Here is a 26,041-nt window from a genome sequence, read left to right as displayed (position 1 = left end):
CCCCTCCCTTCAGGAGCGCACTGGTGCTGCTTCTCGCAAACACTCATCTTTATCGCACTCTTGCCCACGTCTCGTGTTTCTGAAGTTTGGCACGCGCGCAACATCACATTGATCGCTGTGTCATCTAAATATGTCGGTGTAAACGGAGACCGAGGAGAGAGAAGCCGAGGGAAGATGAAATCGGCGCGTCTGTGGATGCTGGTCTGTTTGGCGACTGCGTGCTGTCAGCTTGGCACCGGTGATAGATACGGTACGTCAAGAGCACGAGCCACAGGTTAATTTCAGCTGACTGAATGATGCATGATTCAACTGCGGAAAATCAACTGTATTAAATATAAGATTTTAATATGGTTGCATATCTCCTCCCCCCACTCACACACATTAAATGCATGTGCACTATAGCCTTCATAGTTTTTTGTTGTACTTTAATGTCACATTGTAAGCGTTTATAATCTAAAGCTGCATTTGGAATTAGTAAAAACGCGCGATGTTATGCACAAGAACGTGCATGCTAAACGCTATCAGTAAAATTGTTACATGTATTTAATATAATTTTGACAAAGAAAATCCTGTGCTTGCTGTAATGTTGACGTCGAAGAGATAACGCTTGTCTCGGGTGGGATGAATGGCAGCGTTTGAAAATATATTTAATTGTGGGAAAAGTGCTTCTTGTTTTCACTTATCTTGAAGGTGATGATGATAAAACAGTTGTATTCATTTTATATAATTTTGGCTACATTTCAAATATATATTTATCACAATAGTCTTAATGTAAATTTACTGATAACAAAACTAACTTTGTTGTGTGTGTTATTAAGGAAAATCATGGGGTTCATTGCGAGTAGGAAACTGAATAAAAAGCTTTTAAGATTGTGTATTAAGATTAAGTATGTGCAAATTGTACAAAATATTTATTTATTATACCTTATTTTGTATTATTTTTCTTATGTTGTATAATATTCTTATTCTCTGACAAAAAAGGCAACATTTTGGCGATCTGGCATGAGATACAGGCATGATTAATCCCCGCAACAACGCAGTCTACTGTTAGTCTTCTAGCGATTTATACGACGCGAACAGCCACATCTGTGTTTAAAATAGTTCACAGTAATAACACTATTTTTATTCTGGTACAATATGGTTATTTAGTGGCATTAATCACTTATGCAGCGATAATTTGAACATCTGAGCAATCCTCTGCCTTCATAGGCATTTTACGACTTTCACACAAGACCATAGTCCATTGCTAAGAGGCCATTCTGTTTGTTGTGGTGTAAAACTCAGCACCATGGACAGCGGAAGTAGTCCATTTCTAATTGCGCACAGTGGGGTCGATTTGGGAACAATTGCTTCAAATTAAACTGAAGTTGATGGGGCGTATGTAAGCGGGGTGGGGGGTGTCTGAGTGGTTGTCTCGTACACAGAGATAGTATGTTCGCTTGTGCACTGCATCTGTTAGCTCCTCTTCTGCAGGCTGACTCACCACTGACGATCCATCACACGTCATTCTTATAACAGCCGTCACTGTGAGGGCAGAGGCATAGCCTACAAAACTCTATGGGAATGTGTCATTAATCTATGAGAGAGCTGTTGTGGAAGCTGAACAGCATAAATATTGATTTCCATGTGACAAAAGTGGCATAATAGATAGGAGATGTGTAATTAGGCTACTAATTATGGGTTTCAAATTAAGAAAGGAATCTTGGGGGATTTATCTCCTCTCCTCTTCTGCACCCCATCTCTTACACTTTGGCCTCACATACAGCCTCAGAAAGACTTTACATTTATTTTGATATAGTACAGCAGACTGGAGCAGGAACTCCCACTCATGTAACCAACTTTCATCTCATGATTCAATTATATATGACGAGTGTGTCTGCCCAACTCTCAAGTGTGTGTGTGTATGTTTGAGAGAGCACAAGGGGACTGGAGGAAACAGAAGGTTGGCAGAGTGCAAAATATTCTGATATGCTTTCAAATAAACTTGAAACACTGGCTTGTCCTATAGAGCTTGATATTGCGTTTTTCTCTCTCTCAGTAATTTACCATTCTTATTTGTAAATCCTATTAAGAAACATTTGTACTGAGATGCAGATGGCAGTTAGAGCTACTCTTGCTTGTTTTATCTTCCGGCAAATTTGACTAATGCCCATTATAGTGGCTGGTCATTATTCCAAACCAGAACCTGTTTGCTGCTGTGGTGTTAAATTGATTGAAAGTGTTTGATAAGCAATTGCACAAACTGACTTATGGTGCTGAAATTGTCAGAGGTGTGCTGGTTAATGTAAATATATCTCTGGGATGTTTGTGCTGCTGTGAGCTAGCTATAGTACAAATCTTGAAACAACCTGCTCACTTATGAGAAGAGATGGTCTGTGCTGGTCTATTTTGTCAAATGTCAGAAAAACATTAACCTAAAAGTCTTTCATACTTTGTTCTTTTTCTCCATTTCTTTCTGGTAAGGTTGTCTGTTTGATGAAGGCCTGTGCTCCAATGGGCAGGTTTGCTGGGATGGTGAGTGCTGCCATATTTAACAGTTTCCGTTTTACATAATGTTACTCATCACTGGAAAATAATGAAAAATAAATAACTATGAGTCTCTGGAACAGATGTGCAATATTGACTCTACATAGTAGTGCTAGTGCCATCCCTTCCGTCTTTTATGTTTTATTTGGCTTTCATGCATCAGTCTTGCCCTCATGTTTATTTGTTTTATGTGTATAAAATTGCCTTCATTGCCTGTCATGCTGACAAACACGACAAACTGATTTTGTTACAAAAAAAAAAAAAAATCCTGTAAATACAGATTATTATGTGTAGGTTTGATCTCTGACTATTTTGTAGCTTTTAGCTAAAGCTGATCTGTGCAGTTGAGTGTGTAAAAAAAAATCATTGACTACACAGTAAACACACACTTTCACCATCACCTGGTCTTACCCAATCAGTGTTCTTCAACCATTTCCATGGCAACTGTGACATCACACAACTTCACCCTCCTGGAGTCTCTGTTTATGTCTAATACAAGCAGAAAGAGCAGGGGTGAGAAATCAAAATATAAAAAGGCAAAGAGATACTCAGATAAACCTTGGAGTGTATATTTTGGCAATGTTTGTGGCTGTCATACCGTAAATACATTAAATAGAAAGCTGCACAATATATATATATATATATATCTATGTATTAGGTGAGCTGTTTGATACCGACAGGCCATGACCACTGTCAATATTTATACACTGTCTAAGACATAGTGTAAGGTTTCTATATGTGTTTTCCAGATGAGCTGTTTGGTCAGTGTCTCACACAGAGACAGGAAAGGTTTCGCTACAGGGTGACTGCAGTCTTACTGGACAGACTGCAGTCATTACTGCAAACGCTCATGAAGGAAGGTGAGTTTCTCATGCAAATTTTAAAATCCTCCTTCAGTGGAATTAAAATTTCTTGGCACTTTTCCAGCTAGCAAAAAACATGACGGTTGGCATAGAAACCACACAATGCAAACACGATGGGCAAAGTGACGATTCATCCACCAGCATGTGACAGAAAATGGTCCAAATGTTACCACAGTAACCAAGGTCAAATGAATCAAAAGTGAATACATGTGTGAATATACATGTATCAGTGATGCCCTTTTTTTCTGGATCTATTGGTTTAATCAAAAATACATTAAAAAAAATGCAGTTTAACTTAAACTTGCTCTTAAATCACCTCTTTATTTCGATAAACAAAGATGTCAGGGTGCTACAACTGTCCTGGTATCATAATAAAAAAGCCTCATTCAATAAAAAAGAAAATCTTCTGATGTGCCATAGAGAGGACCGTGTAACTCCTTACCCTGTGAAACTCTCTAAAACTAATTACTCATGACACTTGTAATATATTTAATTATATATACTTTAAAATATATTTAAAAAAAAAAAAGATGTGTGTAAGGAAAACATTATAACGTTTTGTTTGAGGGTTAAGAAATGACATTTTTAGAATTAAACTGAAATGAGAACATTTCTAAGAACATTTCGCATGTTTTAGACTAGATTTTTCCCTTTTTTTATCATGGACATTCTTATTGTGTAATTTACCCACAAACAATACAAACCTTTTTGGTTGCTCTGGGCTGATGTATTTTTCACTTTTTATTTCGCAGGATTAACTTGGCGGGATGATGTCACCCAATCAGTGATTAAGAAAGAACTTAGCAAAGTTCCGAAGATCCCAATTTCTTCTGGGATAAAGAATGTCCCATCCACAGAGTATACAATTTTGTCACATATTCAGTTTCCTTTCCCTTTTCTTCCACTGCATTTATTTTTCTCTTAATCTCTCTATTATAAAAGGCCTCAGATTCGCCCTACAAACCAGCTCAACTCCAAACTGGTGCAGCCTTATATGGACTACATGATTGTCGATCCACCTCAGTCTTCGCTCCATATGCAGAGTTTGGATCCATATGGTTACCAGCGAGTGAGAGAACCTGCACAAGCACCAAACACATACTGTAGCACTTTTGTTAAATTGTGCTCATTGTAGCTTTGGATGGATGTCTACAACTACTTCTCTTTAATTCCTGCATCATGTCTTTTTGTCTCACAGTATGGTTACCAAGATGAAGAGGAGCGCTCTTTGAACCTGGTGGATGGGGGCAGGTACCCACCGGCCTCCTCTCGAATTAAGGGAAATTCTCCACTTCCTCCGTCTTTAGATAAAGATGATCAGCTTCTGCAGGATCTGATGACTCTCCTCCTTTCCTCGCCTGCACAGCCGACCTCACGCCATCGTGTGGCAGCGCCTCACTCTGCCTCGTCTTTTTTTCAGGAGCTGGATTTCCCGCTTGACTATAACAAGGGCTTCTTTTCCCAAGATGAGAAGATCAACAGCCAACAGGAGCAAAAGAAAGGTCCTCAGAAGTATGGAGTGTTTCCTGGGCACAGTGGTGAGATTGTTTTTTAATGTTATATATATATATATATATATATATACTGTATGTTATATATACTTTTATGCTTTGCCAATGACTGCTGAACTCTGACTCCAGGACCCACTCAACAGAGCCTGAATGAGCTGCTCCTGCAACATGGATTTGATCTAAACCACCTGAACCCTGAGGAGACGGAGCGTCTCTTCACTGTTCTTCAACTCCTGCAAAGCGAACCGACAAACAATCAGAGAAAACGTGAGCACCCTGAGATTTCACTGGAACTTTTATAGAGTATCAGTATACAACTCCAAAATATACGCACCATATACGAGGAGTTGGAGCTCTTAAAGTCATAAATGCTTGTTTTCCTTTATTCAGCTGAAACAAAGGATTCTTCTGTGCCTCCAAAAGTGGTGAGCATCAAAATGTTTGTGCTGTAAAGTGCTTTAGTATTGTTACAAGGTTGGGTTCATCTCAGTATTAATGCTATATACCTACAGGGGGCAGCAAGTGTTAACTCATAATACTATGAAAATAAATGTATAACATGAGGGAAACAAGAGCATGATTATGTGTGATTTGTTTTGTAAATCTTTTATCTTTTAGGCCTCTTACCAAACATTGTATCTCTGCACATAGGTGCTTTTATACTGCTGAAACAAGATATCCTTTCCTCCACCTTTCGTCTATGATCAATAGTCATGGTTACAAAATAAACAGACACTACTTGGTTGTCCTCCCAAAGGCATTTTAAAGAGAATAAGAGAGAAAAGACTAGGAAGATAAGCACTATACATCATAAATTGAACAAATTATTATCTGTTGTCAGTTTTAGGCTGGAATACACTACACAACCTTTGCCCAGATTTCTGCTCAGATTTACAGGATGAGTCGAGGTTAGTTGCCGAAAGTCAGAGCAAGTCTGCAGATTTCAGATGACAGATTTCACAGAAAACCGTGTAGTGTAAGATGACTCTGATTTTTTAGCTTCACAATCAGACTATGATTCCATCCAGTTTGAGGATATCAAACATGTTTGATATTTTGATCCAATTTTAGAACAAGCTACAAGGCAAGTGTTTCTGACTGATTTGGTTGTGTTTCGAACAACTTTAATGTCTGGTAGTGTGTGACAGTGTAACCAAGTCAGCAAGTATATGATGCCTATTGTTTTAAAATTAAACATTTAAAAAAGTTGTGGAGTTTATTCCAGCCTATTCCTGACACGGCATGTTTTATGTGCTATATCAGATGAAGATTTCAGAGGAGGAGATGACCCATGTGGTGGAGAAGGCTTCTGCCCCAGCTACAAATTCCTCTTTCCCTTCCCCGCTCAACCCCGGGCCCGAAACCTCCCATAAGAGCCCCGGGTCCCCAGGAACCTCCCAGGATAACTCCATCCCAATGGGTGCCAGTGCACTAGGGCCTTCAGCTCTTAAACAAGAGGAAGGACGACTTGGAAAGGGAGCCCTGAGTGTGCAACCAGGAAAGAATGAAACCAAGTTAAAGGAGGAATTTGGATACATTGTCACCAATCAAAGGTACAACTAACAGTTTAGACTGTTGGACTGAGTGCTAGTCTATGTGGGCGTTACTTTTGTCTGAAAGCAAAGTAGTCATGTGGTATTTGTTTTCAAAACACTACCGAAGGACCTGAGGGCACACGTCAAACTGGATATTCAGTGGAGAGTCTGTTTGTGTGTTGTTTTTGTGAGTTATGTGTTGGTTTGTGCTGTGAAATTGTGTGTGGGGGCATATGAATGTGTATGTCTCTCTACAGCCATCTTAGTCTGTCTGATGGGGTTCGTCTTCTGAAGACCCTTGCTGAGAGGATCCATCTCACCACTGGCTCTTTCATCAATATCAGGTAGGCTTAGGTTTAGCAGCAAAAGCTGAGGAGAGTCCCAGAATTAGCTTTGATGCGGTGGGCACTAACCCTAAGCTTGATTTAATTAGCAAACTTGCAAAGGCATTTACTAACACACAATCTGAAGATATGGAAATAAAAAAGCAAGCTGTTTAACTTAGCTAACAATGCTTTACTTATTTAATATAATTATTTTATTAAAGCAAACAGTCTTGATTGCTGTTTGTTGCTGTGGTTAGGAAGCAAACACTAATCCCACCAACCCTTTTTACTAAATCAAACTGTGGTGAGCTGGAACCTTGATCCATTGTCCTAGGAGGACAGAGGGGGATGGCTAAGAGGGAAAGAATGAGAGAGAAAAGTGAATGGAATGAACTGACCTCAAAAGTGGATTTGCTTCACTACTTGTCCTTCCATTTTTGCTTGGATCACAATATCTAACATAATCAGGGTTTGAAATTAACACCTGCCAACCCACCAAATGCGGATGAAAATCTATCGTGGCAGGTAATGCATATCAACTCACTAGCTAATTTGACAGGTTATGTTTCATAAATGATGACTTTTTTCCTATGAAGTTCCTATTTTCCTTATGTCCAGAGCCCTTCCCCTAAGAGGAACCTCCAACATTATTGAAACAAAAGATTAAAGAAGTTTGACGAGGTGTGTCGTGATACATCTTTAAAATTAGAAAATGTGAAAAGTCACAGATATTTTTCTTTTTTGGTATCCGGAAACATTATTTTTTTATAAAACTGGAAGCCATTCAATGATTCAGAATCAGATTTAATAAGATATGTTTAAATCTAAGCTTTGAATTTGGTAATCTGGTTTATTTCTGAAGTTCTGAATGGCTTGTAACATAAAAATGTAGTGGCCTAATTGGCTGGTGAGTGAAAAAGTTTATTTCAAACCCTGTCATATGGGAAAATGGCATGTGATTAAAAATTCTGCTCTACACAGTGTGGTTGGTCCAGCTGTCACTTTCCGGGTGCTCCCTAACAGCCAGAATTTATCAGCAAATGAGGTGTCCGAAAAGACCGGTGAGTAATGAAGAGAATGTTTCATGACTATTGACTAGTGATGTTGGTCACACAGAAGTGTTTCTGAGATACATAATAATGGCTCAGAACTCATATAACACAAAGTAAAAACTAAATACTTGATAGGCTTAGTTTTTTTTCCCTATCTTGATGTATTTCTGAAGAGCTTGTCCTTGTTTTTAAATAGAAAATGGCCTTTATTTTATGCTACAGCCATTAAGATGATTTGCCACTAGATGTTGGTGTTATTAGGGGGAGGGGCATTCTCACTCTAGAGAGCATTTGATTTGACTAAATAAGTGAGTGCACCATGAGTCATCAGTTTTTTTGGCCTGCTTCTGGAAGAGGACTGATTGTAATTGTGTGTAAAAAGTGAATTTTGACAATGTTTTGGAGCACACTAGCCTTAAAAGCAAACAGACCCAGGTGACTAAAAATCTGTTTGGATGAGTCACGTGACCCACATCCGTTGAATTCTATATTTGCATCAAGTGTATACATTATTGATTAATGTTATTGAACATAAACTATGTGTATTTTATCATATTTCAGTTACGTACCATTATTAAAGCAATAAGCTACTTAAAGCTGTGCGCTTTTATAATCGCGTTAAAAAATCACTGTAGCCTAATGCACAACCTTTTGTGACTCGTTGCTTTATACGACAAAAGACTGGCACACAGTGAATAGACCTTATTCACAGCAGCACCATCTTTTTTAATGGGAATGAAAGCGAGGCTATGAGGGATAGATATTCAGTGTGTTGTACTGTTATTTAATGTGTTTTTGGATTACGAAACACTGCAAAAAAAATATTTCCAAGAAATTTCAGTAGACAAAAAAACTCCAGACAACATGAACTATGGAAAAGTATAAGTGATCTAGGAGCTTTATACAGCTTTTTACAGCCCATGCCATTGAAAACATGGTAAGTCTATCCCTCACAGCTTCGCTTTCATACCTGTCATGGCGCTGCTCTAAATAAGGTCTATTTAAATGTCTTCTGTGTATCAGCTTATAAGAAACCATGTTGAGAAAACATTAGAATAAGCTGTCTGTGACTGTCTTTACATTGATTTTTATTTTTTTCACATGCAGTGGCTCAAAAGAACCTTCTAGAATCAGAGACTGGTCTAAAGGTGCTTCAGGCAGGTGTTGGGGAGGTAAGGATGTGCAGAAACATTGAATCAATGTCTTAACTTTTGAGCCTGTTTTTTTTTTAAAATCCCTTTCCCGATGATTTCTGTCTCTTTCGATGGTTGAGGAGGGAATATCTCACAAGACCCCTGACACCCACCCCCGCCCCGTCTCATTTGCTTTGTTGCTATGACAACGACATCATACGTGTCAAACTGTCAGGCGCGTTCACGACTCTAAGCGCGCGACCGATTGCCATCCCAAATGCTTCTCCCCCTCAGAGCGCAACATTCCCGCAAAACATCACGATGTCTGTTCCAGGGCTGAGCTCGGTCACCGTTGTTCGTTTCCCGCGAACTTAAACTTACCAACCGTTTCACTTCCTAAGAAAAGTGGACGAAATTCAAATGTCAAACCGGTGCAGAAGAGCTCTAGGGTTATTGCACGTACAAATTTCTGCTCATCTTCGGCGGACCACGGGGCGCGTGAGGTTTCCATTCTCCATTAGTTTATTGATTTTTTGGTGAGTTGCACTTCTTCTTAAACTTGATTAAATGTTACGTTGTATTAATATCGTGTTACATTATATTAAACATGTTAATTAAACACGTGCAAGTGCAGGTCATACGGAGCAGTAAAACTATAAAGAAATCTGCTTTTTTATCTAACGTATCCACCTACCTGTCGTTTCAGTTCACTTGATTCTTGGTTAGAAATCTCATACAGATCACATGTTGCTGGAAAAAAAAATATTTAAAAACGTTAATTATGAAATATGACCGTTTTAACCACACGCTATCTAACTCCTTGGTTTTACCAGCATTCATTTACTCACTCTCCGAAGTCAGTGGTTTAAAGCTTATGATCAGACTTGTAATCTTTGGATAAAAGCGTCTGCTAAATAATTAAATGTACGTTAAATGTAATAATAAATTAGTTACTTTACTGGCCGCCCGGTCCTCAAGACTGTTTTATTTGAATCTAGGAACCTGCTGTAGTCGTTAAACTGTTTTCCTCGAAGTGCTCAGTGATTTGTTGAAATAAAGAACGCGCATTAAAAATGACCAATCAGAATGATTTGCACTCAGAATCTCAGCACAGACAGTGATGTCAGGTAAAGTTGGTTGCTGTGGCGACAAGGTCAGTGCGGTGTGCACACAGGAGTGATGATGTAATGCCCTGGCTCCTGTGTGGTCTGCATCATTCTAGCAGAGAAATAGGACTAGGGAATATGATGGGATTCTTGTGTGTTGAAATGAGGTGTAATAAAGAATTTAGATAGTCTTCCACTCTCTGTTTCTCTCATCAGTTATTTGCTTTATATCTATTGTCGTGTTAATTACTACTGTGGTACTTGCATCAGACGTTATGATGTTGCCCACTGACTCATAGTTCCAGACAGCAGGGTGGGATGTTCAGCCCTGTTTTTAAATACTCTTTTTAATACTTCTCATGGACCCTCTCTCCCTCTTCACTTTTCCATCTTAAAATATTTCAGAGTCCTTTATGGTTCCTCTCAGGGGTAAAATGTGTGCTTCTCTAGGATAGTACAAACTATGGTAACACAACATTAAGTATGGGATGTATAAATGATTTGTGATTCATATATTTGTTTTCATCTGTTTCCTTCTCTCCGTCATTGCAGAAGAACGATGGCCATGCGTTGCCAGTGGCAACACGTGTACGTGACAACACCCAGTGGGTGTTCCTCATGTTTGTGGGTGTGGCTTGTGTGGGTGGACTCCTGGTGGGGGCGTTGACCATCGCCTGCTTGCGCACCCATGCCCGCCAGTTGGCCTCAGGGAAACTGGGACTAGGACCTGAAGCAGGAAATGTGACGCATTATGAGTACCAGGTCGGAAGGAGTGTTTGAAATGCGTACTGCATCATATCTCTGCAATAAAATCTCTGAATTCAAGCTAATTTAGTGGCTTTGGCTGTGATGGCATGTTATTATCTGACACTAATGTGATCAGATTTAGGCTATTTGATTTGAACAGAAGCAAACCAGAGTAATTTGATTAGCGTTGATATTCATTTACTGTCTGAATTTCATATGCAGCATGTGCTGCAATTTGTCAGTAATAGCTAATTCTCTGTTTCTTTCTCTCACATTCTCTGATTTTCTTAATTTTTCAGGATCTTTGTCGGCAGCACATGGCTGCTAAGTCCTCTATGGGCAGGCAGGACTGCGGAGTCGGAGCTGCAGGGGGTGCCGGTGCAGGAGGAGGAGGTGGTGGTGGAGGAACGGATACGTCACGAGTCAGTAGCGTGTCGTCACAGTTCAGTGATGCACCTCAGCCAAGCCCTAGTTCACATAGCAGCACCCCCTCCTGGTGTGAGGAGCCAGCACAGTCTAACATGGATATCTCCACTGGGCACATGATACTGGTAGACACACTATACCCCTATTTACCGACACAAAAAATGTAATTCACTTCGAGTGTAAACAATTAAGGCCCGTTCACACCAAGAACGATAACTATTTGGTAGAGCTGCACGATTGTGGATAAATTGAGAATAATTTTTTTTGTTTCATAGAGATCGCGATTTCCAACGATTCTGAACAGACAACTAAACAAAATAACAAGTAATTTACTAGAGGTTCTGACAGAATGTTAATGGCTGCTGTTTATTTAAAAAGCGTTTAATTAATTTTAATAAATTATTTTCAAAAACTATCGGTTTGAATGAATGATTCAATGACTCGTTCATAAATACTTCACTTGTTTTATTGCTGGATGAATAAGTTGCTACATCCCAATTCGCATACTATCTGTTCTAAACAATATTTCAAAATTAATTCGAAATGAAGCACCAAGTTACTTTCAAAAGGGGTTACTTTCTGCTATCATTTGAATACATTTAAATACTTTTTCACTCACCGGTCAATTTGTTACCTGCCATTCAGAACTTCTACTAGCCCCCATTCCCCCCTCCCCCCCACACACACAAAAAAAAAGAGAGAGAGAAAAAAAAACAGATTAACTGCGTCACAGCTTATATTATAAATTTAGGATTTTGTTTGAACAAGAAATGAATGTATGAAATCCAGTCATCTCCTCCCTTCCTCTTTCATCCTCATCCTTTTCACCAAAAAAATGTGTTTTAGGTGGCCAGATCAATACAGTACAAAGAACATGTAGGATGTTGGAAAATAACAATTACTTTTTTGTTAAAGGCACACTATGCAAGATTTTTACCTTAATATAACAGCTTCGAAGTCATTTCGATGGTAAACGAACTCGTAGTAGGGCGAATCATCCCGATAGCAAAGCAGGGGGGGGGGTGGGCACCGCTGGCATAACCAGCAATGCAAGTTTGAGAGGTGGCGCCCCGACAAATCTCGCAAGAATCACGACTTGCTTTACGGCACGACGTCACATACATCAACAACATATGAAGCAGCCTCTATGGAAGACACTAGCATGCATTTCAGACGTGAATCATGGCAGAGTCGACGAAGAAAGCGTGGTCGGAAGAGTGCAGAGAGGGCTCTGCGTGAGTGGTATTTACGACAGTAACGTTAAATACAAGTACTCCACTCTAGGGGTCGCTGTTTGAGAAAAACGGAAACTGCATAGTGTACCTTTAACCAAATGCTTTTTAATCGTTGCTATTACTTCAATGCAAATTAACAAGCGCACCGCTATAGTGACGGGCATGTTCAATTAAGCCAGATATGCGCAGATTTTGCGCAATACGCTGTATTTAATATATCATGATGATTCACAAGTTGAGTATTTGCGCTAAATCTACGCAGATTTGGCTTACACAAACTTCCCCAGCAAAGTGAGTAAACATAATAAATAACTTGCCAAATTGGCTAGTGATTTGACAGCGTTACCTGCCAGTCTTTACCCGCATTAGGCGGGTTGGCGGCTGTTAATTTCAAACCCTGTTTGTAACACAGAAATAATGATACTTTGGTTGTGAAGCTGTTCAGTACCTATGCATGACAACTTCTTTCTCCAGGTCAGTGGCAGCGCCAACGCAGATCTGAATGTTCCGGTGTGATTTTAGTAGAGACAGGAGTATGGAAGTAAAATAATGTCAAATGTTTTTGAAATAAAAATCCTATTGAATTGCACTACTTGAAAAAAAATAGGCATTGTATTAACCATGCTTGCATTTTAATGCATTGTATTTTTAGGGCTTGCATTTTTATGGGCTGAAATTCAACATGGTTGAATATTTAAGCTGTGAATATTTCAATTAAAAACATTTCAAACACCTTTTCATTATTAAAAATTCAATAATCCATATTCACCTTTCATATTTCACTTCCAAAATATTCAAACTGTTTAAAAATACAACCAATAATATTCAACAGGCAATTTTCGGCCATTTTATTTCGCTTTGCAAAATTCGCTTCCACAAATTCAGTGGTTCAAATTCGACAGTAAATTCAACATTGACGTCCAGGAACTGCAGGAAAAGCAATAGATTACCGAGCATACTCTCCATCTGCTGTTAGTCAACCTCACCATCAGATGGTGCAAAAGCGCTTGTTGTTGACGAAGACATTCATTCATAAAATGGAAATGATTATCTGTGTCAGTATGTGCGGAAAAGATGATAAACACACAAAAGCTGTGTTTATGTTTCATTCAATAACTTCATTGTTACTTTCCCTGTGTATTCTACATGTCATCAGCTTTCTCTACCATGAACAGGATTATAATCGGTTTCCCTCAATACCTCATACTCAAGGATTCCCCTTCAGTTGGGACAAAACGCTTAACGTAGCTTAATGTACTAATACAGTGATATGAAAGATCAATCTTGCACCTTATTGAGGAAGTAGGCTGTAGGCTACTATATAGGCTACAGGCAAGCATGGACTCAGAATATGAACTTGACGCGCAAAGTTTCATGCTGAGCGTTTCGTGATATACTGGCGATACATATAAGCCTACTAGGGTGACCACCCGTCCCGCGTAGCGCGTGCGCGCACAGCGTTTGAAGCCCAATTCATGCGTCCCGCAAATTGAGACCGTGTCACGCATAATCCATGCTTGCTCAAAAAAAAAAAGTTGGTCGCTCTATATCCTCGAGCCCCAGGCAGCCAAACGAACATTACTTGACAGTTCAGCACGCTATTGTTGCCACACCCACCCCTCAGTTGAACTGCTGACTGTTGTCAACTTTTTCGTTGTTGTCATGACAGCGCACGCACGCGCATACCAGACACACTGAAGGAACTTTTAGATGCGCGCTTTCCAATTCGAAAAATGGAGAAAGAGACTGTCTGAGAGGCACCGCCATCATCAATTAAAAAGAGAAGGTGTGGGTTCAAGAAAGACTGGGAAAATGAATATTTGTGCCTGAAAGGTGTTGAGGGGGATACCGAGAGGGCTTTTTGTGACCTTTGCAAAACGTCCTTCTCAATCGGACATGGAGGGGAATACGATGTCAATCGTATTTTTTTTTTGAAAATACTTTTTTTTTAACTGTTCCTGTGGTGTTGAACAACTACAATTCCTGTTAATCCTATAATTTTATATTATAATTTATTTAAAGTGAATAAATTGTAATGAAAAATAAATTAAATTAAATAGTAGCCTAAATCGTAAGTGGAAGTGCATCTGTCAATTCATTGAATGTTCAAAATATTATGAATCTTTATTTAGAAAAAAATACACATTGGTTGGCCTATTCATGAGCATACATCAGCAATTATACATGTTTAGGGGAATAGGGCATTATTAATATACCATGATGATGTAAGGTGGTATGTGCTAGAAATGGGTAAACCACTATCCACAGTGAGTCTGCCCATGGGGTGGGGGCACCGCCGCGCCAGGCAGTGTCCCACATTGTCCCTCAGAAACATACCCCTTGTCCCCCCTTGGGCTTATTAGCAGGTGGTCACCCTAAAGCCTACTGGTGATATACATATACTGATATACTATATATAGTATGCCTACGTGTATTGCATCAGCTTAAACTGTCATAGCACTTGCATATTGTTGTCCTATTGTTAATTTAACTGTAAATCACTTTGGATAAAAGCGTCTGCTAAATGACTAAATGTAAAATTGGCTTGACATTGGACATTTGCACATTTAGGGACCGTCTCTAAAGTTGCATACAACATTGGCATACATGTTTCTAACTTCAATAGCAAACTTAAATTTATTCGAATAAATATCAAAAATCCAAAGGGTGCGCATTATGCCTGACACTACATGAACACTTTACAGTTGGTTTTATGACTGTAAGTCGTTCTATTCAAATGCTATCGGAGTTAGAAACGTGTATACCAAAGTCGTATACACTTTAGAGACGGTCCCTAAATGTGCGAATGTCCAACATCAAGCCATCTTTATGCCAGTCTATCACTGGGAAACGCTCAGCTTTGCGCGTTATTCTGAGTCCATCTGCTTGCCTGCGAGTTTGGTCTTTTACATCACTGTAGTCCATTAATCTACGTTAAGCGTTGTATATGTCCAGAAGTATTGAGGGAAACCCTAATAGCCTGCATGCAGCACATCGCCACAATATAAAGTTAAGGCAACTAAACAACCAAGAGAAATATATGTCAACCTCAAAAATGTAACATTGGATCTGTACATCCGCATCGGGGAATAACATTATAATCTCGTTCACGGTAGAGAAAGATGCCAGGAAAAGTAACCGTGAAGGCACTGAATTTAACATAAAACAGCCGTCATAATAATCACAAATACACTTACATTGCTGTAAATGAGTTTTATGAATGAATGACTTGCTCTAATTTTGCTGGTCTTCGTCAACAACACGCACTTTTGCACCACCTGCTGGTGAGGTCGACTAACAGCAGATGGAGAGTATGCTCGGTAATCTATTGCTTTTCCTGCAGTTCCTGGACATCAATGTTGAATTTACTGTTGAATTTGAACCACTGAATTTGTGGAAGCGAATTTGCAAAGCGAAATAAAATGGACCGAAAATTGCCTGTTGAATATTATTGGTTGTATTTTTAAACAGTTTGAATATTTTGGAAGTGAAATATGAAAGGTAAATATGGATTATTGAATTTTTAATAATGAAAAGGTGTTTGAAATGTTTTTAATTTAAATATTCAAAGCTTAAATATTCAACCATGCTGAATTTCATCCCATAAAAATGCAAGCCCTAAAAATACAATGCATTAAAATGCAAGCATGGTTAATGCAATGCCTATTTTTTTCAAGTAGTGCAATTCAACAGGCTTTTTATTTCAAAAACATTTGACATTATTTTACTTCCATACAGGAGAATTGTTGTCATTTAGGAATGAGATTGTGTGGGTGTTTAAATCGTGCAGCTCTACTTTATGGTGTGGACTTTCCTATTCTCATAGAATTACAACACTTATTAAAACTTTATAGTTATCATTACAGTATTCATCCCTGGTGTGTCACAGCCTTTCATTCTTTCCCTTTGGTTAACGCTTTGTATATGAATTGGCCTGCAGCTGTTCATAAACATTAATATTTACTATATTGACTTGTAAATATTTACTATAATGCTTTACAAAGAGTGTTTTTGATTTGATTTTGTTAGTATACTGGCATTCTCTAAATTTTCTTTTTTTAAGTATCACATGAATGAGCAGCACTTCTGAGAAATCAGGAGTCTTTACTGGTGTTTCACTCTTGCTCTCTCTCTCTCTCTCTCTCTCTCTGTCTCTCTCTCTCTCTCTCTCTCTCTCATGTTTTCTAGGCATATATGGAGGATCATCTGAAGAATAAAGACCGTTTGCTCAAAGAATGGGAGGCTCTGTGCTCCTACCAGGCTGAACCCAGCACCATCTCAGTGGCCCAGAGTGAAAGTAACATAAAGAAGAACCGCTGCTCTGATGCTGTGCCCTGTGAGTACGACCCCATTGCCCCCACCACACCCCACCCCACCCCACCCCACCCCCACCCCACCCCACCCCCACCCCCTGCCTGCAAGTGTACCTGATGAGTTAGTTCAGTGTGAACTCACTACTCACACTATTTATACTATAAAATGGCATAAAAAAGTGCATAAGTACGTAAATTAGGACGCATCTCTTTTTCACACAACCTGATTGACCCTTTTTAATGGATTAGATGTGTAACCGTCAATTGTTTTATGCAGATGACCATTCAAGAGTGAAGCTGAAGGCTGAGATTAACCCCTCCAGAACAGATTACATCAACGCCAGCACCATTGTAAGTATGTGCACTTGATGGTCCTCTTTGCCCTGGACCTCATCATGTGACTCAGTGCAGTTTGAAGGGCCTGCATTATTGTCTCTTTCCTTTCCTCGGTAGCTGAAATCTAAAGCTAGAAAGCAGTCCTTTCCTTGCATCTCCTCCTGTTACCAAGGCAATAATCCATTTATTCCTCATAGATGTGCAAGGCTGCCGCTGGTTTCGGAATCCCCCTCTCAGCGTTGCCATGGTTACATTGCATTGATCTCATTCATGATGTTTAGGTCTGGAATCCCCTGCTGCTCTGTTGTAGTTGAGAGCAAGGGATCATCAATTAAGCCTTCACGCGCCTCGGATCACATTAATGGCCTGTTGTCGTGGTGATGGGCAGATCCAGGGTTAAGAAGGGCTAAAACACTGACCCCTGACCTTTTGTCTACTATTGACCCTTTAGATCGAGCATGACCCCCGGATGCCAGCTTATATTGCCACCCAAGGACCTCTCTCACACACCATCTCTGATTTCTGGCAGGTCAGTCACATCTGTGTATGGATGTGAGACCTTTGTAATCATTTGATATAAAGTAATACAAGTTGCTTGAAATGTACATTTACCATTAAAAAATTTGGGTCAGTAAAATTATATATATACTTTTATTCAGCAAGGATGCATTAAATTGTTCAAATGTCACAGTAAAGATGTCTACATAAATGCTGTTTTTTTTTTAGCTTTCTATTCATCAGATAAATAATAATAATAATGCATCACGGTTGCCATAAAAATATTAAGCAGAACAACTGTTTTCAACATTGATAATAATAAGAAATGTTATCTGAGCACCAAATCAGCATATTAGAATGATTTCTGAAGGATCATGTGACACTGAAGACTGGAGTAATGACTGTTGAAAATTCAGCTTTGCCATCACAGGAATAAATAAAACTTTAAAATATAAATGAATATATAATTAATTATATATTACATTTAAATTATATAATTTTGCAGCTTTAGTGAGCATAAGAGAATTCTTTCAAAAACATGAAAAAATCTTAATGCCAAATTTTTGAATGGTGTATTTCTGTATATTTTACACTGTTCTACGTATCAATTATTGCTTATTTTCTGTGCATTCATGTAAATACAGCTTAAATGGCATGTTTTGTAAGCCGTGTATGTTGCGCAGATGGTTTGGGAGAGCGGATGCACAGTCATAGTGATGATGACGGCTCTGGTTGAGGACGGAGAAAAGCAGTGCGATCGCTACTGGCCCGATGAAGGATCTTCTCTCTACCACATTTATGAGGTTTGTAATTTCACTTGTGAACCTGAAGAGATGCCTTGAGCTGTTTGCTTTATGTAGTGTAAACTATATCAAATGTTGTTACCCTTCAATCATCTCACTCAGGTGAACCTGGTGTCTGAGCATATCTGGTGTAATGACTTCCTGGTGCGTAGTTTCTACCTGAAGAACGTCCAAACCCAGGAAACTCGAACCCTCACTCAGTTCCACTTCCTGAGCTGGCCCGCACAGGGAATACCCACCTCCACACGCCCTCTGCTGGACTTCCGCAGGTACTACACATGCTCACAAAAATACTTAATGTGTAAATACATTACTTACACATGTATGAAGGCTTAATTATTGCCTGATTGTGATTATTTACTCTAATGGCAATAACATCATAATATTATAAAATGCTATAAAATAAGAAGAACCATCATTATTATTCAAATTCTATTTGTATTTTATTTGTTTTACTCTAATTATATACTAAGGTGGGATAGGTGATATTATAAATATTTTTATTCATGTCATTTTACAGCTTTTCAGTTGTTGTTATTAATTCTTAATAACAACAACTGAATTCTTAAGGTGTTAGTTTAAGTGTACGCTATAACTTTCATACAGAAAGACAAGTAATAGTTAGAAATGACATTACAGCCAAAACCATGACAGCTCTGTGTGAATTTATGTATATGTCAGTTTGACGTCATGTTCTCCATTTGCTCTCTCTTTTCTCCCAGCTGCCATGATATCATTCCATCACGCTATACTCTTATTCCCTCCATTCACTTCAGTCTCTTTTATCCTCTCGACCTCTGTCAGTCTCTTTCTGAGAGCGATGGAGCGCAGTAGCGAGGTATTGCACAGCTGTCTGTGTCATTTTTGTGGTTTGCAGCTAGTAGTCTGGTTCCAGTTGCATAGTCACAAAAATGAGCACAGACAGGTGTGGCTGCAGCAACGCTGATGAAACGCTCCATCGCCTAACTCCCCCTCCACGTTCTCTGTCGACCTTTTCATCTTAGTCTCTTTTCATTTCCTTTTCTGTGTCTCTCCTTTCTCCAACACGTCCTTACATTACATGCTTTTTGATGTTTGGGGTTGATGTTGCTTGTTTCTTACCACTCTTGACTGGTATAACACTCCTCTTTTTGATCTTTCTGGCTCTCTGCTGTGCAGTGGTCCTGATGTTTTCCTCTGATCTCTGTGGGTCTCCACTCTACATTAGCCTCGATTTTACAGTTCTTGCAAGGCGACCACTGTGTTGAAATTCCTCTCATCTTTATTAATTTTTGTTCTCCACCAAAGTCTGCAATTATTCCATCTAAAATGGCTACATATATTCCAGTCCAGACACAATAAAAAATTTGCTCTGTAGATTAAATTAATCTTATGTTGTGCTTTGCTATCTGTTTTTTTTCCTGCCACTGAGAAAATTAATCAAAATCCAGACACTCTTCGTCATCAATACAAATCACAATCATCATATTATTATAAACACTAAAATGAATAATACCCAGTGGAACATATTTCTGTTTTCTTTTCGTTTTTTATTAAATTATAAAGCTTAACCATATCGAAATCCAAACATTCGCCATCATCATCAATACAATTCACAATCATCATAATATTAATCTAAACACTAAATATGATACAATATATATGAAGACTTGCAAAAACCTCTAAGTCGGTCTGACATTTTTTTTTAATCAGGCTCCTATGTTTTGGTTCAGTAATTTCACTTTAATGGCAATTAAAAGGTTATTATGTGAAGATTATTGAACTGCCTTATTTTCAAAAATTTCACTGATGAGTAAAATTAAAAACATAAATGCTCAAGGTTTTTTGGGACATCTGAAGTCTATATATATATATATATATATATATATATATACACTTTAACAAAGAACAAATCACAATCATCGTATAAGCACAACAAATTACACAGAGCAACATATTTATACTTATTTGTTGTATTTTTTTAAACTTCAAAAATGTTCTGTATGTTAAAATGTTAAATGATTAAAATGATTAATCATTACATTATATATGCACACTACCTTTCAAGGTTTGAGGTAAGGAATATTTTTAATAATGATTTAACTTTTATTCAGCAAGCATGCATTAAATTGATCACACAGTAGTCACAGTAAAGACTTTTACATTGTTAAAAATAATAAAAAATAATTTAATTAATAAACTTTCTATTCATCTTAGAATAGAAACCAAGCTATTTTGGTCAACTGTGGTTGTTTTTAAATGTGCTATACAAATAAATTTGAACTTTGAACTATTCTTCAAAGAATCCTGAAAAACAATATCACTGTTTATACCAAATATTAAGTATCAAAACTTTTTACAAAATTAATAATAATATAATAAATGTTATAATTATACATATATGATAATTAGTACTAAATGTTTCTTAAGCACTAAATCAGCATATTAGAATGACTTCTGGAGCATCATGTGACACTGAAGACTGGAGTAATGATGTTGAAAATTCAGCTTTGCCATCAGAGGAATAAATTACAAATATATTAAAATAGAAAACAGTTGTTTTAAATTGTAATAATATGCAAATAAATGCAGCCTCAGTGAGCATAATTGACTTCTTTCAAAACCATTAAAAATCTTACTAAGCCCAAACCGTTGAATACAGTTCTATACAGTTTTTATAGACATTTAAGAAACTGACTTACATTAATAGAATGATTGTTATTCAACATCGTAATATTTGGATAATGGATTTGGATTGCTTTTCTGGCATTTAATTACGGTACATATTACATACTTTTGTACTGCATACTCCTTTACACTGTCGTATGCATTCTTGTGAACATCTGACAGAAAGCAATGCCATTGCAACTTATAGTCGTTATTTCATTTACTCAGAACCAGAGCTAATCTAACTTAAAACCAATTTTTTGCTGCTTTGTAAGTTGTATTTCCTTCAGGAAATCTTTCTTTCTGCCCTTCAGGAAAGTCAACAAGTGCTACCGTGGACGCTCCTGCCCCATCATCGTGCACTGCAGGTATTTTAACACATTGGCGCGTTTGAGGAATTAAACGTTTTTATAAAAAAGTGTAGTTCGTCTCCTTTTAGAGATTTTTCTTTTTTTAAAGGCGTGGTATAATGCCCTTTTCACAAGATGTAAAATAAGTCTGTGATGTCCACAGAGTGTATATGTGAAGTTTTAGCTAAAAATACCCCACAGATATTTTAATATGGCATGTTAAAATTGTCACTTTTTGAGGGTGAGCAAAAACGCACCATTTTTGTGTGTGTCCCTTTAAATGCAAATGAGTTGCTGCTCCTGGCACAGAGGGCGGAGCTTCAACAGCTTCCACTCACACAGACATGCACTGAAAATTTCAAAAGCTTTTAGCCTTTTATGTTCAAACCGGAGTCAGACAAAGATAGAGAGACTCACGAAGAAGTGACAACTTGTAGACAACATTTCTGAATGGTTGATGAATTTATGTAGCTTATGTGTAGTTATCTTCTAGTCATTGATTAGCATATTCTGTCTTGATAATCTATAAATCGTGTTCCGAGGGCGGGGTTTATGTAAATGTAAGGGGTAACTTTGAGGGTCGTAACTTTGCAGATGTTGTTTATGCTCAAACAGCAACATTACACACTAACTAAAGTTAGAAAAGCGAAATCATAATTCGCATAATCAACCACCCCCTTAAGAGATGCTAAGACTGCCAAACATTTTATTAGAAGGTGTTTTGAAATACACCCAGTATTCTTGTGGAGATCAAGTATTGCATTGTGAATTGTATGTTCACAAATGGCACATTAGATTTTTTTAGAGTGTATTGCTCACAGTATCGCCCTTCTGTGCAGTGATGGTACAGGCCGGACTGGAACATACATCCTGATCGACATGGTCCTGAACCGCATGGCTAAAGGTCAGAACATGATACAAACTAGTAAAGCTTGTGAAGAAATCAGTGTTTAGGAAAGTCATACTGAAGATGCTTAATAAAGTTTGTTGTTGTTTTTTAACACAGGAGTAAAGGAGATCGATATTGCCGCAACCCTGGAACACATTCGAGACCAGAGGCCAGGAATGGTGCGCACCAAGGTAATGAAGGACAGAACAGCAGAGCTGTGCTCAGTAACACCACAGAGCCCCAACTGAGAAATAAAAGCACTATTGTACCCATAAAACACCATAGTATCAGCAGCCTCTCTTGTTCTCCTCAGTTGCAGTAACTGCTATATATCATTTTCATTGCCGCTGATGGTGTTATTAAAGGAGAGTTTGACGGATGGAGTAGTGGATCGTAAAATATAAACGCTGATCTATGCTTTTCTCTCTCCTCAGGATCAGTTTGAGTTTGCACTGACCGCTGTTGCTGAAGAGGTTAATGCTATTCTCAAAGCTCTACCCCAGTGAAACGAATGCCCATGACTGAGCAGACACACACATACACACTCACAGATTACATGCATGTGTGCATACATGCCTTATGTGGCCACTGAGGTTAGTATTAGGGATGTGCACAAGTAATCAACTAATCAAGTACTCGTTCTACAACTAACTAGTAAAACTCTACACAAACTACTCGCAAATTGATTTTCCTTTGCCTTCACTTAAATCGTTATTTCTACGGTAAGTGCATTGGGTGGCACTCTGGATACATGATGAAGAGGGTGAGAGATCTAAGTGTGCAATATATCAGTCTTCATGGTTCTTGTTAGAGTCTTGATTTCCAAAGGCATAGCTTATTATCTTGTGAAACCATTGTAAAGTTGATTTAGACTTATGTTTGTGAATTTTTTTTTTTTTTACGTAGTAATGATTACTTGTTTTTAATGTAAGAGTACTTGCCTACAAAATTACTCTGTGGCATCCCTAATTATTACTTCTGATTTACTGCACATAAACACTCAAAACCACATTATCCCAACTAGTTCTCCAAAATTGCCTTCCTACAGCATGTAATATCAAATCTCCTTTAAATGAATACTCACAAAAAATATATATACTTGGACCTATATTTATGCTCTTCAAGATCTGATTTCTTCCTTGCCTTCACTCTTGGTAACAAAAATGTAATTATCTAAAGGGAAGTCCGTTTCTCCGTGTTTGCGCTCTCTCTTTTATGCTGCCCTCAGTTTCACCATGGTGATGACTTAGTCCTGTTACGTACACTTCTTCAGTGTTATGTGAGTTTCACAATAGTCTTGTCTACTGGGGTGGTAGGGGGCGGGGAAAACAATTGTCATGAGGGTGAGCTTTGCTGTAGTCTCATGTTCAACATATTTAACACATTCAATGCTAACATGTGCCCTCAGAATTTTAAACGTCCCCTTGCATGTTCATTTATAAAAAAAATAATAATCCATTTCCATTCCGTCCCTCCACATTTCTTTAGTTTCCTATGGGAATCCATCACACTTAGTTTCAATGAGAACGCTACCAAATGCTCATGTGACAGCAGGAACTTGAAGTGGAAGATATGTTGAATTTCAGATTAGATTTTGAAGAACATGCTGATCTGTTGCGGTATTATGTTGAAGACAGTGATCGAATTCCCTCTTTTCCTCCTTGGTCAAAATATCTCTACTTTATGGTTATTGTGATCAGCTTAATTGTTCTATTCCTCTGGCAAATCAGTAAAAAAAAAAAAAAAGAATTTAAAAAAGTATATATTTTGTATCTTGTGATGACTAATAAAACTTGTTTGTGAAGTGATGCAGAGCATCACTGTGTATATGTGTCTTTTTATTCAGTGTTTTATTATTTTTGATATATTGAACTGTTTGCTTGTGCATATCTGATACATAAAAACAAATGCAGTTATATATTAAACATAAAAAATAGCTGACCCAAAACCTAATTTTTGACAGAAAGGAGTCTCATTGCTTTATTATATCCCGCTAGTTGAATTTTAGCAGTGTTGGGGAAAATTACTTTTAAAAGCAATGCTTTACGATATTGTTACTATCTAAAAAGTAATAATTGCGTTACTTTTTATTGAAAGTATTGTGTGGCATTACTTTTGCGTAATTTTTGCTGGGCTGGCCCGGGCTTGTTTCTTTTTATATATATATAAAAAAAGTTACATTTTTGGCAAATGTAAAGGCCCTCTCATATGAAGGACTAAAAATGACAGAACGAAAAATAAATAAATAAAAGTAGAAATAAATAAATAAATGCAGAAATAATAGTGAAAATAAATACATTTTGGTAATATAAACGGCTATTTCTGTATTTTTACATGTATTTATTTATTTATTTATGCATTTCTATATGTATTTATGTATTTATACATTTATTTATGTATTTATATATTTATTTATTTATATATGTATTTATACATTTATTTATTCCTACATTTATTTATTTCTGTATTTCCACATTTCTACATTTATTTATTTCTGTATTTCCACATTTCTACATTTATTTATTTCTGTATTTCCACATTTCTACATTTATTTTTCCCTGCGCATGTATGCTAATTGACCAATGGCTAAGCCACGCCCCCAAACGCGATGAGCCAATCACAGTACGCATAGCTAACCCAATACACTCGGACATTCTCTGCTTGCTTCCTCGTCCATTGCAATGCATTGCGGTTATCGGTTTTCATTCGTTTTTATGTTTTTTCTTGTCATTTTGGCTTTAAACAGCGTGTGTGTGTGATTTTGGTTGGGTGACAGTTGTAGGTTACAGTTTGACAAGAGTTTACAGTTTGACAAAAGCACAATGTTGTGTTTTACACAAATATAAGTAGGCTAAACACTTTGCAGTTTTAATTATGTCCTGTATGAACAAAATGGAGTATGTTTTTATGTTTCCACTGTTCGATCGCGCCCGCTCTCTGACACACACACACAGACACACACACACACATTCCAGCAATGCAATCTTGACATCGCAGCCTGTTCATTATTCTGCGCTCACACCAAACGCGAATAGAGCGTCAAATTCGCGCGTATCCGCGTCTAGTTCGACGCTTGAACATTTTGAATCCAAAGCGAATAGGACACGCGTATAAAGCGAGCGTTTGAAGCGAAATAGCACCAAACTATAACGTTTACACTGTGAACTGTAAATCTTTGTTCTGGAGCTGAAGCTTATCGACCTTCTCAACTATAAAATTATTAATATAACCCTCCAATGCATATTTAAGGCCCTTTTGGTGACATCGAGATGATATATAATCTTTCTGTCTCCAAAAAATCATCAATTGCCTCCTGTGAAATGTCTCCTACTGTGACAGCTGCCAAAGCGCATGTTACCGAATGTTGACTGTTTGTCCGAGTGAGTGGAGGGGGCGTGGTTAGCCATTCGTCAATTAGCATACATGCGCAGGGAAAAATAAATGTAGAAATGTGGAAATACAGAAATAAAGAAATGTGGAAATACAGAAATAAATAAATGTAGAAATGTGGAAATACAGAAATAAATAAATGTAGGAATAAATAAATGTATAAATAAATACATATATAAATAAATGTATAAATACATAAATAAATACATATAAAAATGCATAAATAAATAAATAAATACATGTAAAAATACAGAAATAGCCATTTATAATACCAAAATGTATTTATTTTCACTATTATTTCTGCATTTATTTATTTATTTCTACTTTTATTTATTTATTTTTCGTTCTGTCATTTT

The 26,041-nt window shown here is 37.6% G+C and overlaps 1 protein-coding gene across 2 annotated transcripts; it reads left to right on the top strand.

The window, feature by feature from the left end:
• The first annotated feature begins 17 nt into the window (after positions 1 to 17).
• On the top strand, positions 18 to 24,122 carry ptprnb (protein tyrosine phosphatase receptor type Nb). 2 transcript variants are annotated; one of them, XM_084128468.1, is made up of 23 exons: positions 32 to 250; positions 2,464 to 2,514; positions 3,276 to 3,386; positions 4,142 to 4,247; positions 4,332 to 4,458; positions 4,588 to 4,927; positions 5,030 to 5,167; positions 5,291 to 5,325; positions 6,164 to 6,453; positions 6,693 to 6,779; positions 7,743 to 7,822; positions 8,921 to 8,985; positions 10,605 to 10,814; positions 11,099 to 11,350; positions 16,649 to 16,796; positions 17,051 to 17,124; positions 17,561 to 17,638; positions 18,291 to 18,410; positions 18,513 to 18,679; positions 21,371 to 21,424; positions 22,246 to 22,310; positions 22,413 to 22,486; positions 22,730 to 24,122. In XM_084128468.1, the coding sequence occupies exons 1-23, from the start codon at positions 175 to 177 to the stop codon at positions 22,799 to 22,801; spliced, it is 2,820 nt and encodes a 939-aa protein (XP_083984594.1). In that variant the 5' UTR covers positions 32 to 174; the 3' UTR covers positions 22,802 to 24,122. The 2 variants fall into 2 exon arrangements, with proteins under 2 accessions (XP_083984595.1, XP_083984594.1); XM_084128469.1 differs by lacking the exon at positions 6,693 to 6,779 and having other exon boundaries at positions 18 to 250.
• Positions 24,123 to 26,041: the final 1,919 nt, after the last annotated feature.

Source organism: Abramis brama (assembly GCF_963993115.1).
Source record: "Abramis brama genome assembly, chromosome: 11".
In the NCBI taxonomy this organism is placed as follows: domain Eukaryota; kingdom Metazoa; phylum Chordata; class Actinopteri; order Cypriniformes; family Leuciscidae; genus Abramis; species Abramis brama.
This window is presented reverse-complemented; position numbering and strand designations above follow the sequence as displayed.